General features: G+C 39.7%; 1 protein-coding gene across 1 annotated transcript in view; it reads right to left on the reverse strand.

Moving 5' to 3' along the window:
- The window catches only part of LOC141432787 (B-cell receptor CD22-like), a 98,227-nt gene that overhangs the window by 1,698 nt on the left and 81,032 nt on the right, over positions 1 to 15,497 (reverse strand). The window contains exons 7-14 of the mRNA XM_074094547.1: positions 10,978 to 11,178; positions 8,503 to 8,666; positions 8,146 to 8,299; positions 7,176 to 7,306; positions 5,886 to 6,045; positions 3,725 to 4,060; positions 2,823 to 3,098; positions 2,389 to 2,568 (exon numbers count right to left, since the gene is read on the reverse strand). Coding sequence (XP_073950648.1) covers positions 2,389 to 2,568; positions 2,823 to 3,098; positions 3,725 to 4,060; positions 5,886 to 6,045; positions 7,176 to 7,306; positions 8,146 to 8,299; positions 8,503 to 8,666; positions 10,978 to 11,178 — 1,602 coding nt within the window. The remainder of the gene's footprint in view (positions 1 to 2,388; positions 2,569 to 2,822; positions 3,099 to 3,724; positions 4,061 to 5,885; positions 6,046 to 7,175; positions 7,307 to 8,145; positions 8,300 to 8,502; positions 8,667 to 10,977; positions 11,179 to 15,497) is intronic.

Consider the following 15,497-nt stretch of genomic DNA (forward strand, 5'->3'; position numbering starts at 1 on the left):
CGGACACATAATTGTATGAAAAAGTCTAGAATGATCTCTTGTCCTGTTGCAGTAGGTACCAACGCGTTAGCGGTGAAGAAAAAGTCATGATTACGCCTCCCAAGTGGGACGCGCCTCACTGGTTGGGAATTCCTGCGATAAACGACTTGGTTGTTCCTAAACTTTCAAAATATGCAGCATGAACAATGTGACATCAGTTTGATATTATAAGCAAATAAATCTCTGCTAAAACTAGTTTTAGGATAGTATAAGGCGGGACGAGCATGCTCATGCCCAGTTACTATTGTGAGTATACGCAGACAGTAAAAATTGCTGTGTAATTGATGTTAGGCGCATGATAAATTTTTGGGCGGTAAAGAGATAGCGAACGAATGGAAAAAATGCTTCTGGGGGCTACTACGAAATTTGAAAATCGAAGTTCATACCGTACCGTCCCTCTCACTCTCGTATTAAATAACCTAAGCGTCATTGCAGCGGAACGGCAAGATGCGAAGTTCGAATTTTGCACTTCGTACTTAGTATAGGGCCAGCAGGGCTACTACGAAACTCGAAACTCGAAGTTCGTGTCCTGCTGTCGCTCTCGCTCTCGTTTTAAATAGTATAAGTGTCAGAGGGAAAGCACGACACGTACCATCAGCGCTACAGATTAGTGAATTTGTTGCCAGCGGATTTTGTCGGAAAAGTTCTTATTTATAATGCTTTCTCAATTAGCTTACAGAAGTTTACTGAAGCTAACTGACAAAATACGACGGAAAAACGTTATTTACGAGATATGTACAGTACGATTACTTGGAGTTAACAGTTGACAGATGGGCGTGCCTTCAGTCAATTTTCACCTTTGAGGTCATACAAATAAAATAGTTTTTAAATAATCTGTAAACTTGGGTAGCGTTATACTAAAAATGGCTTTATTTGTATGACGTCAAAATTGAAAATTGACTGAAGGCACGACCATCTGTCAAGTGTTAACTCCAAGTAATCATACTGTAGGTAGTTATGTATTTCACTGATAGTTTTATTTTACTCTATGCAAACAATCTGATGGTACTTTAGTCCGATTAAAATTGTTTTCATATGGCACATTCAAAAATAGGTTCAGCATCCTTGATATAGAGATTGTTCTTTGAACTGATTTTCCAATGTAGACAGTATCCGAGTAGTTATTGTGAAAATGACATAGGTAAGATAAGCGGCAACTCTCGTTTAAGGCTTGTTTTTTTTGCTGTGGCTGGTTGTTTACAAGCAGAGCCCTGAATTTTAGCGGAATTTTTGACCTGTCATAGTGACTTCTCACATATCGACTTCTGACATTCAATATCGATATACCTATCGATACACAACATGTTAAAAGATTTACCCCCTTATTCATACTAAGCCTATGAGTAACAAAATGCTTTGTCTTTCTAAACAAATACAATGTCGAAGAAGATAAGGACGATTTAGCGCATAACAATAGTTGATGTCGTTTATGAATAATAAATGTAGAGTCAATTGTTTATCAAGAGCGATCTGTTTCAATTAACTTTCGAACTGTTGAAAATGTGAAATAAACATCAATATGGATTATGCAATGAAAACGATGAATAGTTAACAATTTTTAATTTCATAATTCAATTTCACATTCAAAGTCTGTAGTAGTAGTAATAAGTGTTTCATTAGAGTCCTTATAAAAGATATTGCGATTATTATGCAGGTGGTAGGACCTTGTGCAAGGTCCGCCCGGATTGCTACCACCATCTTGCTCGCTAATCCTGCCGTGAAGCAGCAGTGCTTGCATTGTTGTGTTTCGGCGTGGAGAGTAAGACAGCCGGTGAAATTACTGGCACGTGAGGTATCCCATCTTAGGCCTCTAGGTTGGCAACGCGTTTGCAATACCCCTGGTGTTGCAGATGTTTATGGGCGGTGGTGACCTCTTACCATCAGGAGACCCACTTGCTCGTTTGCCTTCCAGTCGTATAAAAAAAAAAATATTTTACGATAATATCATTATCGATATCATTTAAGTAGTCGATAAGTGAGAAGTCACTATGACAGATGAAAAATGCCGTGAAAATTCCGGGCTCTATTTATAAGCTGATAATGATGCTAATGCGTTTGTCAATAATTTGGTATAGCATGTTCTCGAAATCGTTGACATCGCATTAAATAGTGCCGATGAGGCAGCCTCGATGGATGCGAACACAATGTGCAGTTGGACATACAAGCGTGGGTCAGATTAAGCCAATGAAACTAGAGCATGATTTATAAATATTATAATTACATATTAACAAAAGCATTTATTCTATGATACATGATATGGTACATGAAATAGAAACTATAAAAGCACCATGTCCGACTGCAGGACATTTTACAAACAATTAGTTCACATTAGCACTACAATGTCCTAACCTCCAATGGTGTCCAGGTAGTCCCGGGCTATGTCATCGAGCTGTAAAACTTGGATGACGGGGGCCGAGGGTTTGGCCCGCGACCGCCGCGCCAAGCGGACCACCAGAAACGTGGATATAAGGAATGCTGCAACCAACACTACTGCCCCGACTGATATGGCCACGTCCTTTTCTAGAAGAACTGAAAAAAAATGAACAGCGGTTGATACATGCCAATTAATCAATACGAGTAAACAAGAGCAATAAACGTATAATATACACATAGACGGAGTATTCCCAATAATATACCATACAATATAAATTTACGACTGATCTGCTCGACAGTTGTGTTGGCGAGTTCAGCTGTAGGTACAGATTTAATTCTGTACTTGCGTATTACGTCGAGATGTTGCATAAAAAGTCTACATATTTCACTGTGCGCAAATATTAACTTACATTCCCACCAAGGAGGTGCAGAGTCCTGCAGAAGATTCTCCGTGGGTCTTAGCAACAGGGCTCTAGAGCACCCGTACCGGTTGCAGGCCGAAGCCCCGGCCTCGTCCCCTGCCTTAAGCTTGCCAAGACCACCTCTGACCAGCCAAGGAGCTCCACCGCCCTGGGCCATTGCCTGCCCGGAACCAAAACCCATGGATGCACGGCGTTCAAGGATTAGAGAAGTATTAGAGGTTGACATCCTCCACACGGATACTTCGTAGTAGGTTGCGTTTTCCACTGAAAGTAAAAGCAAGAATTTAGTAAAGAGCATTTCTGTCTCACGAACCATAGAGTAGGAATTTCAGCCCTAATTTTATGAGGAGGCATGTGCCCAGCAGTGGGACGTATATTGGCTGGGACGAGGATACTGAAAGTTCGCAATACTTAAATATTTCAGGAGTTCCAGAGAAAGGACAATGACGATGAGGCAGACCAAGAAAAAGATAGTGGAGTTGCAGGTCCTACCTTGTGCAAGGTCCGCCCGGATTGCTACCACCATCTTGCTCGCTTATCCTGCCGTGATGCAGCAGTGCTTGCACTGTTGTGTTTCGGCGTGGAGAGTAAGACAGCCGGTGAAATTACTGGCACATGAGGGGATACCTTAGGCCTCTAGGATGGCAACGCATCTGCGATACCCCTGGTGTTGCAGGTGTTTATGGGCGGTGGTGATCTCTTACCATTAGGAGACCCACTTGCTCGTTTGCCATCCAGTCGAATAAAACAAAAAGTGGAAACACTTGGATACGTAAGCTTTCATTGCGCCAAAACGGGAGTTGTGGAAGCTTGGAGTAGAGGCTTTTGCTTACTAAACTAATCAGATCAGGATCAGGCTGTTAACAAGGTGGAAAAGCTTTTGTAGTTACCTGGTATACATCTCATCTGGAACTCTTCATATTCATAAGCTAAGTCACACTGCTGCGGCTGCTGTGGTCTCAAGTGCTCCAAACTCAATATTCTCTCGCACGGAGTTTCTTGCGAAGCAATGCCGTTCCCAGCATCACAGGTCACTTTCAAGGTTCCTGGTAAGGGACCAGTGACTTGAGACAGCGGGAGCAGAGCTGAGCCGGTGGTCAAGTGTTGCATGTCGGATCCTGATGGCTGTATGTGCCAGAAATACGTGTCTGGGGTTGGTAGAGCTCTCACGTTGCAATTGACTGTCTCCTTTATGAGGGTGATGCCGTTGTCGCATTCTGGTGGGTCTGGAAAATGATAAAGACTTTATTTAAACAGTTATTTGGCGTATTGAAGTACCGAAACGAACTTAGATTCATACTTAGATATAAATAAGAACAATCATGTAAAATGTAATTACAACAATACTGTCGTAATTTTTCGTATCAAGAGAATTTTGACTAATTCGATGGGTCACTCATTGGGAGTTAATCTTATAAAATATGCTGGTTGGTAGACGTGTCAAGGAATAAAATTGACTGCTAAAACTAAAAGGAAGAAAATAAGTGTAGTGGTCTAGAACTCTTTTAAGTAGCTAATTTAAAATTCAACAGTCGGGACCCAATACTAAGAGTTTTTGAGCGGCACGATTTAAATGGGTCCCGACTGTTGAACTTTAAATTTGCTACTTAAAAGAGTTCTAGACCACAAGACTTATTTTCTTGCTTTTAGTTTTGGCAGTCGGGTATTTAGATTTTTTTAATTTAATGTTTTATTTTACTCTTTTTTGATATTTATGTGAAAACGGTAGATTAAAAGTATCATTTGATACCCATATTGTTACAATACAAAATATTTTTTTTATTCCTCCGCCATATTGAAATATTATATAGCCTATGTCACTCCGACAGTTATGACGAATCCAATGATACCTCATATGTTAAAATCCGTCTAGCCGTTTAGGCTGCAGCGAGGACCAAAGAAATGGACACACATATCCACATACATACATACATACATACGCTCGAAAAACATAACGCTCCTTCCGGCAGTCGGGTAAAAATAGCATTAAAGTCGCTACTATGAATATCTTGCCTCTAGTTTCTTATCAAATATTCAAGAACTTAAATTGAAATATGAATAGTAAGCGATTGGTACTGTAAACAGGTACAAAATTACAAGGTAAGCAGCCTTATATCGCTTGAGAGCGATCTCTTCCTGGCGCCCTTTTCCACCAAAAAGAAGTAAGGACTAGGTATGTTGAAGAAGATATGATGAACGTGGTCTATTTTACAACCAACTAATGAATATCGCCAACCAACGAACTAACTATTACCGATTCCGCTACAATCAGAACTCGGTTTAAGACGTGAGTTATCCGTTATAATAACATTTAATATGAGTGAGTCTCACGGTAGTTTCATGTTCAAAACAATCAGAATAACTTTGAAACTTCATAAAAAAAACATAAAAGTACTCGAATGGAAACCGCGGGTTGGAAAACGCAGCGTAGGACGTCCACCAACGTGATGGATGGATGATATGGCTCAAGCTGCGTGTTCACGGTGGATGCAGGCTGCTTCCAACCGAATCAACTGGAGGCCTATGTCAACAGTGGACGCCCTACAGCTGAAATGATGATGATGATGATGTTCATAAAAGAAAGAAAGAAAGAAAAGAAAGAAAAATGCTTTATTAACAGTCCCAACAGTACCACCACCAAACACAAAAAACAATAATATATTACTATACAAGCAAAATCACAATAAATTGTATGGTGATGACACCAATTGTCACCGAAAAAGGGTCTCCACTCAGCATGTGTTGCTACACAGTGGGTGCAGCAACGCTGATTTTCGTTTTAACCAAGTGACGGACATAAGGCACAATGCAAGAGGCATGGTGATACTAAAAAAATAAAAAATAAAATAACAAAAATAACATATTATATGCAATACCCATACACATACAGCACAGGATATTATCAAATATTATTAGAGGAAGGATGTAGCACTGTACGAACTGACTGAGTGTTACTTTTCTGCACATCCAGAAGATATTTCTTGAATTTATATTTAAAAGAACCAATCGTACTAAAGAGCCTTGTTTAGGTCCACCTCCATCGTTACTTACAGAACACAGTGACGCTGATATGCTCCGCCGTGGTTTGTCCGACGCTATTGCCGGCGGCGCAGTTGTACCGGCCGGCGTGGTGCCGCGTCGCCTCCTCCACCACCAGCTCGCCAGACGTCGTGTTGAAGCCCCAGATGTCGCCTGCATGGATTTCGTTATCCTGGAAATTGATGAGAAGTATTGTTTGACAGTTTACTGGAAAATGGTGAAGTTGTTTCTGACCTACTAGCGTGCAGCTCTACGTGCAGTGGCTACACTAAAACCAGTGGCGTAGGTAGCGTAGTAGGGGTGGGTGAGGGGGGTTGCCCGCCCCGGGCGGCACTTTTAAGTGGCGGCAAAATTCCATTATGAATAATATCTTGATAATAATAATATTTCATATTTTATTTTTTATTTTGTCAGGCTGACATAGTCACATTTGGTGTGCTAAAGCCTCGTTAAAATATCAGAGGGAAAAAAAATTGTCGGAGCTACGATTCAGACCAATTATTAGAATGAGCACAAAATGTTCCATTACTTATTTTCCCTTTCTACATTTTTTTTATCTGTCACCTGTACAATACATATTGATATACATAATGATGATGACTGTTCTTGCCGAAAAGTTTCTTTGCGGCTACTGGCCCTGGCTGCCTGAGCAGCACGCCACTGCTCAGGCCTTGTTGTCTGACACCCTTGTATTCATAATAGTTTTCGCCGCTTCTTTCTGTCACACGGTGGTGAAAAGAGATAGTGAATGCGACCGCAAACGTCAGCGCGTTGGACAATACTGCTTCAGCCTTTCTTCTTGCTTTTGCTTCTTGCTTTCGATCGCAATCAAATGACAGTTTTTGTATGAGAAATCTGTCGCTTGATTGCGATCGCAAGCGTCAAAAACGATAGTCAATACGGCCTGTCTTAATGTTGTCAAAGCGACTTAGTTGTAATTTACTTAGGTATGTGTTTTAATATGAGTACAAGGCGTTTTAAAATTCATCTGGAATATTTTTGCAGATGGTTGGCTTAGTTTGGCTGAACACCCTTAAGGTTTTTGCTTGGAATATTTTATTCAAAATAACTCAACCTGCTGAAATATCTGGCTGCTGATTAATCTTAAAGCACCTTGTGTAATTTACTACTCATCATTTTATTAGGCCGATAATGACAGACAAACCATTAAAATTACCATTAAGTAGGTATAATGTCATAATGTTAAAGCCAGTAGGTAGAGCTATTTATATAAATAGTAGTCTATCCAGTACTTAACTTAATTGGCAAAATAACGGGTGGTATAAGAACAGGTAGACTTACATTAAAATACCATTTAAACCGGTCCACAGGCGGGTTAGCTTTGACGTCGCATTTTAGATGCAATGGATCCAGTTCCACTACTTCGTTAGGGCTCTCGTCTCCTAGCAATGACACCTCTACTATAGGACTATCTGGAATGGTGAAAAAAAAAGTAAATTAAGTATCGTGATTTTTATATGCGTGCTTTAGCCTGGCCTGACCTGGACCTGGGTTCGATTCCCAGTGCTGGTCTCTTTTTCTGGTTTTTCTGTGCATTCATTTCTCAGTTTGTATTTTTGACGTGCTATAGCCGTTGCCCGCGACTCCGTCCGCGTAGAATTAACTCGTTTCTCGCTTTTCCACGGGAACTATGAAATTTTCCGGGATAAAACTATATCCTATGACCTTCCCGGGCTGAAACTGTCTGTATACCGATTTCATCTAAATCGGTGATGAGGTAACAAACAAACAGACTTGCAATTTTTTCGCTTATTAGTGGGACCATTTCCCGGAAAATTACATACCTACCTAGTTCCCACGAGATAGTGATACACGAATTCTACGCGGTCGGATTCGCGGGCAACAGGCTACTTTCTAAGTAAACATCTTCACTCAGCACTTTATAGATACGTACGTAAACATAACTTGGTGAAGTTGCTTTCAAAATCCTGCTTGGGCACCATTAACGGGTCGAAGACCTCGTAAGTCAACGTGGTGCTCACCTCAGCTCATGTCAGCTACAGATCAACCCCATCCGCCCCATACGTGCAGGTGTCGTTAAGTGTGGCGATGCAGGCCAGCGTGGCGCCTGTGTCAGCCACACTTTGCTGACGCAACAGCTCAACCCCATACTTACAGGTGACGTTGAGCGTTATGATGTCAGCCTTGGAGCCCCTACTGGGCGCCATGGCGGGGTTGGTGGCGACGCAGGCCAGCGTGGCGCCTGTGTCAGCCATACTTTCCGTCAGATACAGACCAACCCCATACTTACACGTGACGTTGAGCGTTATGATGTCAGCCTTGGAGCCCCTACTGGGTGCCATGGCGGGATTGGTGGCGACGCAGGCCAGTGTGGCGCCCGCGTCAGCCACACCCGGCGTCAACTGCAGGAATGAGATCGCCGTGCCCGTGGCATTGACGAAGCTCTGCAAACAATATGGTGATGATGTTATCAGGATGGCAAATTTATTATGGCACACATGGTATTTTGTAGTCCAGGTTCACTTACAAATCGTTTGGTAAAATAGTTTGCATGTGCGGATTCCGTAAAAGTATAATCGACGACGGTATAAAGGAATAATTAAATCTTCTGTCTATCGTTCTATTCATCATCCCTGATTAGTCTCACCTGATTGCTATGCTGCGTGAGATGCTTATGATCCAGCCACCAGGCCAGGTCAGCAGGTGGGTAAGAGCCGTGGGCGCTGCACTGTACCAACGCCGGTTTTCCTGCCTGTAGAGTGTCCCCCAACGTCCCTTCTACCCAATGAATGGACACGTTGTAGGCTGGTACTGGAACGTAAATTAAATAAGATGTTAAAAGCTCACTCGGACTGTCGAGATTAGATAAAGACCCTGACTTGTCTTGCCAATGCAAATGATGGATTTTATTGATTGGTATCTTTTGGTTCTGTACCTCGTTACCCCCCTCTTTGATGGGCACTGATATATCAGGCTCGCCATGGGGCCTTGTAATGTAGGAAATGATAGAAAAAAATAGACGAATCATCGATTATCTACGCAATAATCGATCAACGTAAGTGCCTACTTTATAGCTCGGTACAGAGCAAGTATCTCTCAAGACTTTAAGTTTTTCTCTGATCATCATCATGATCATTATGTCCTGTATTCCACTGCTGGCTCAGTGCAGAGTACTGTCACTTCTGGGTTAAATAGGATGATGGGTCAAATTTCCGATTTTGTAAAACTCAGAAGTTCGAACCGACTATCTTCGGCTCAATCATCCCAGCCTATATACGTCCCACTGCTGGGCACAGGCCTCCTCTCAGAACAAGAGGGCTCGAGAGACTATAAGAATATGCGAAATCTCTTGGCTATCACAGCTTTCTCCTAATCATCATCATCATCATAACAACCGTAGAACATTCACTGTCGGACATAGGCTTATCCCATATAGAGCAGGCGCCAAGGGAAGTTGCGTATGCAAAATTAGGGGACCGCATTCTGTGAATAGTTTTGAACTCAGAAAAGCTTGCAAATTATGATTCTGAATGTTGCCAGGAGATCCGGTGGTTCATTTTTTTATACCCCATCCCTTAAAACATCCATAGGGATGTGGCAACCATACAGCATCAGCTTCAAGCTGACTTTAATAATTTGTTACGGTGGGCACACGATAATGGCATCATCCTTAATGTCGCGAAGACGAAGTGTATGTTGATCAATTCTCCGCGCATGAGGAAACCCCATGAGCCAATTGAAATCGTCGGGCACTCCTACGAGTGCTTGCATAATGGTTTGTCTATGTGTAATTGTCATCCTTTAGAGGTTGTGGATACCTATAGGTACCTTGGCCTCACGATAGATTGTAATTTCAATTGGAAACCTCATGTCGAGAACGTTTGCAATAAGCTCAGATCTATTCTATGTAAGTTTAAAAACCTGAAGTGCGTACTCAACAGGGCGACATTGCTTACATTGTATCACGCTTTGGCTGACTCAGTAATTAGCTATGGACTGGCTGCATACGGTCGTACCTTTCAAACGTACCTAAATAGAATTTTAAACCTACAATTAAGATTGCTAAAAGTGATTATAAGTAAAAAAGAAAAAAAAAACTGTAAAGGTAAATACAACACTTTGTTTAAGAAATTTGACATCTTACCTGTGCATGCCAAATTCAAATACCTGTTAGCAGTTGATCAGTATGGTAGCCGTGATTTTAAAGTGTGTAAGACATATAACCATAATTTAAGAATAACGTCGCGTGTGAGCTATAAGGAACCAAGATCTTGTAACTACTACGGACAAAGAACGAGAGCTTATCTAATCCCGCGGATCTTCAATAAACTTCTCCCTGAAACAGAGTGTATGAGTAAAGGAGCATTTAAAACCAGAGTCAAAGCGTATTTGATAGATGATTTCTTGGAAGAAAATAATTAACTATCATAAAACTAAGTTATAAAATATAAAACTACACGATGTAATTTAATTAATAGTAGGTACCTATTGTTGAATATTATAATGTTAAAAATAAGGAGTGTAGTATTCGCCAACAAACTGTTTTGCAGTTTGGCGAAGTATTTGTCATAAATTTAATGTATTTCTTTTTGTTGAGATAAATAAAAAAAAAAAAAAAAAAAAAATCATGTAAATGGACTGAAAAAGTTGGTTTTGGATCATTTTAATAACTAATGTCGTGATAATATTCATTTTCTACAAGCTTTTATTATATACCGAGTCAGTTGATAACTTTTATTTTTAATAATAAGAAAAAAGTATTTCATTATTTTTTTTCATTTTTAATACAAGCTTTTTTGCTAACTGTATTTTTTGTTGATTTTACTTTTATCGTCATCTAAACTACATTTCCGTGCCAAATTTCAAGTAGATGCCATTAACCGTCTTAGGGGTTCAGGTATTAAAGAAAAATGGACCACCGGACCTCCTGGCAACATTCAGAATCATAATTTGCAAGCTTTTCTGAGTTCAAAACTATTCACAGAATGCGGTCCTCTAATTTTGCGTACACAACTCCCTCCAGAACCCGCTCTAATAGACCAGTTGGTAGCGGCTTACACCCGCCGTGAACCCGCGGCTCCTATACTATACATATACATATATAAAAGTTTTGTGTACTCACAATATAATTCAATTTGCAGCGAGGCCACAACAGGCGGTGCGAGCCTGGTGTTGGAAGCCCGGCAGGACAGTGCAGCCGCGTTGTCCCTTGTCAGGGGAAGGTACAACTCGTTCTCTTTCACCCCAGGGATGTCGCTGGCTCCGTCAGATGCGTCCACCAGGGTCTCCCCGGAGTACCAGCTGATCCGGGGCGGAGGGCGGCCTGGAAAACGTTACAGCTAACTTAGACCTGTCTTTCCGAAAAATGGTTTTATAAGTTTTTGTCAACTAACAATGTCTAACCATCTAAATTATAAAATGACTAGAGTTTACCCAGGGCTTCGCACGCGTAAAATATGCGATCTGGTAGTTACAATTGAAATTCCGGGATTTTTTAAAATTCCCTGGGAAATCCCAAAATTTATGATCTTCATTGAGGTTGTGTCAAGAACAACTGTCCAAAATATCAAGACCCGAACACAGCGGTTGAAATTACAAGATTTTATCCCTATCCCGTAGTAATATAGGGATAAAAAGTAGCCTATGTGTTATTCCAGACGTCCAGCTACCTACATACCAAATTTCATGACTCTAAGCCCAGCGGTTGTTATTTCGAGATTTATCCCTATCCCATGAGAATATCGGGATAAAAGTAGCCTATATGTTAATCCAGGGTATATATTAGGTACCTGTATGCCAAATTTCATGCAAATCCTTCTGTAGTTTTTGCGTGAAAGAGTAACAAATATCCAAACAAACATCTATCCATACAAACTTTCTTGATTATAATTATTAGTCTGAGTTAGATAACGTGACTGAGGAACAACGCATTAGCTTTAACTACTCAAGTTGTATAGGTATTTACATGAATTATACATGAAATTTGGCAGAGACACATTTCTCCGTACCAAATTTCGTCTAAAGCTTCAGCGGTTTAAACGTGAAGAAGTAACAGACAGACAGACATACAGGCAGATAGAGAGACAGACAGAGTTACTTTCGCATTTTTTTATTAGCAAGGAAATATTTAACGTAGAGGTAGCTACTCGTTTCTAAGTAATTTCCTAAACAAATTCGCCCAGAAATAGAAAGCATATTTGTTGAAATACTCATATATGGAGCCCCCAATACAAACGTTGCTACCGAGCCTCAATTATCAAAAGCTACTCACGATACCATCGACCAATTCATAATCTGCCGATTGACATTTGTCGAATACCCATTGTTCTATCGCGATAGCATCTAGACACGCGGCAGTGTGTCCAGCCAAGTTCACAGAAAAACTGGCTGCGTCGCCAGTTCCTTTTTCCTGTCCGTTCACAAAACCTTCATACACATGAAATTGAGCACATGTATTCAAGCCCTTTAGTAACTTGTCTTGAATCCAAAATTTCACGAATTGAGATTTTATTTACGACACACTCTATTAAGTACCTACCTATATTTGTATATGTTACTATTCTATAATTTAGTTTGTTGGGTTGGACTAGCCAAGTCAAGTCTTGAAATTGCATTATATCCCAAGTGAAATAACTTGGCACCTATGTATACCGGGTGCCCTGTAATACGAGCAAAAAATTAAAACGTATATCGTCCTCGTCAAACTGAACAACATTAGTTCAAGCAACTTTTAAAAATAATAGAGTCTTTGAATGTTCCTTTTTTCGTACAAATTTAATACTGGCTATCAATGTACGCCATCCCAGAACACAACTGACGTTGTCTGTCACGCTACAAACATCAAGCACAAACTCGAATAAACTTAAAAGTGTTATAAAAATTAAAAAACTAATTATTTTTAAAAGTCGCTGAACTGATGTTGTTCAGTTTGACGAGTATGATCTATGTTTTAATTATATTTGCTCGTATTACAGGCCACACCCGGTATATGGGTAGATCTCAATTCTTTTGTTGTCGGCGAACAACGACGCATATTCTTAAAATTGAACTTGGCTCTTATTTCACATTTTGTTATTGATGGGGGTTTCATTCACACCTCGCGCCTAAAAGATATCAAAATACACATGCCGGAACCATCACAACCAACCTTATGACATAATGCCCAAATAGGGTTACGGTGGGCCGAATTTTATCGGCTAGATTAGTTTTATTCGTCATTATTATATTTAAATTTATGGTTTGTGGGTTCTTTGACTTTATAATCGAAATGAGATTAGATACAGCGACGTGAATGATGGGAGTGATATGAATTGGGAAACAAATGAGGTACGATCGATTTGTTTTTGTTTTATCTAGATATCTCTGCAGCTTAGCCTATACTTCGTTTTTTTAGCATTAAAAAGATGTAAGTTGACGTGTCTTTTTATTGAAAAACACTTTTGAAAAATAAGTATCATAGTTATTGTTTTTTTTTAAAAACGTTTTACAATAAAAAGACTCGTCAAGATTGTTTACTCTTTTTGTAATGCTAAAAAAGACGAAGTATACTATTGTTTTACTCTCCACATTCTTTTTTTTTGCGGGTATAAAAAGAAGCTCTCAACAGTCAGCTTTCTAGGGCAAAGGATTTGGGCTAAGCTTTGAATTTTTTAATGCTGGTGTAGAAGATTACACGTTATTGTACTCGTATGGTTAATAATGTAATTTAAATGGTTGAGTTACTTGGGAGCGGAATAATCATCACAACCATCGACCTCATTCTGTCATTTTTTTATATAAAAAAAAACATAAAAGTGCACATACAACATTAATAAAATAAAAAGGGAACAACATCATCAGTTCGACTTCAACGCTTGACCGCTCCCGCAAAGCAGCCATAATTATTTAAAAAAATAATTAAAGGACATTCTTCAAACATTTTATAGCCGCTGGGAAAATATTTACGAACATTACTTTAATTAAGCGGAAACATGGTCATAACGAACCATTAACGAGCCGCCATAGAGACAGGATGCGTCACTGTTTAATAAATAGTGACAGTTCTCTACAAGACCAACATTCTAAGCCCTAAGCCTAAGATACATAACCGCAGAGCTGGATATTTTTACTCAAAATGGCGTAACATTTTTTTTCAGAATTAGGTAATCCTGGGTTTTCTTTACTCAGAATCCCGAGCACTATTGATTTTGACAAAGAAAAAATGTCCTCAATTTTCCATAAAATTTTATGTGTCCATTTCGTATCGACCCATATAAACTGTATGAAAAAAGTCGCAAAACTGACAAAAAAAGTCACTTTTTTCTTCGTCTAAATCAATAGTGCTCGTGATTCTGAGAAAGGAGAATCCAGAATTACCTAATTCTGAAAAAAAATAACGCCATTTAATGTAAGAATGCCTAGCTAATCCATCCGATTTTTTAATGTATCCAAACCGGCTCCGGCGTCTTACGTCAAAGTCGTAAAATGTCCAGGTGCCCAGGTCGTAGAAAGTCCAGGTAGTACAATGTCAAGATCGTAAAATAACCAGATAGTAGAACGTCAAGGTCGTAAAATAACCAGGTAGTAGAATGTCAAGGTCGTAAAATAACCAAGTAGTAGAATGTCCAGATCGTAACATAACCAGGTAGTTAAATGCCAGGTTGTAAATTGATATTAATAGTACATAGTACGAAATTTTTTAACAATAAAGTAAACCCAACTTTGTATACCGAAATTTATCTAAATCGGAAGGAATAATGGGGAAGTTTTTTTGGATCGGCATGGCAATCATTCAATCAATTGCATGGCTGGCTGTGTGTGCGGTCCAGATTTAAAATTTTATTACTCCTACGCAAATTGGCCGGGTACCTACATGTGAAATTGAAAAAAAATTTTTTTTTAACTCGCATCAACGTGTGGCACATAGTTCGACAGCTCTTTAAAAAGATAATAAGGTTTCTCAAAAACTTTTTTGATTAAGTGAAGATTTACGGAAATAATCGCTCCCAAAGTAGCAAAAATTGTGAGCCCCCTCTATCTTGTAACCCGTTTGTCCAAAAAATATGCAAAATATGGAAAAGTAACGCTTAATAAATACATTCAACGAAAATTGGTTTCAACTTGGTTTTTGAGTTATTGCCGAAATACTGCGCTTCTCAACAAAAGAACGTAAGTGCCGTGAAGATACGCTCTTTTTCTGGTAATAGATTTTAAGACTGTAGTAAGTCTTTTAATTGTGTTATAATATAACGCACATAATATTACTTGATTTTTTTTCGTAATGGCTACGGAACCCTATCTTGGGCGTGTCCGACACGCTCTTGGCCGGTTTTTAATACTTAAAAATTCCACGGTTAGGACCGTCCGAGACAGATATTAGTAAAGATTGGACATTTTACTACTTTGACATTTCGCGATTTGGACCGTCCGAGACATAGACATTAGTAAAGATTGACATTTTACTACTTTGACATTTCGCGATTTGGACCACCCGAGACTTGGACGTGGCACGACTTAGACGATGTAAGACATGGACCTCTTACGATGTGGACGCAATTTCGACACAGGACATTTTACGACTTTGACGTAAGACGCCGGAGCCTCCAAACCTACCCACAGTTAGAAAAACAAAGGTATGCAGCAAGTGTAAAGGGTTGGGCTGTA

This window comes from Choristoneura fumiferana, chromosome 11 (genome assembly GCF_025370935.1).
Source record: "Choristoneura fumiferana chromosome 11, NRCan_CFum_1, whole genome shotgun sequence".
Classification (NCBI taxonomy): domain Eukaryota; kingdom Metazoa; phylum Arthropoda; class Insecta; order Lepidoptera; family Tortricidae; genus Choristoneura; species Choristoneura fumiferana.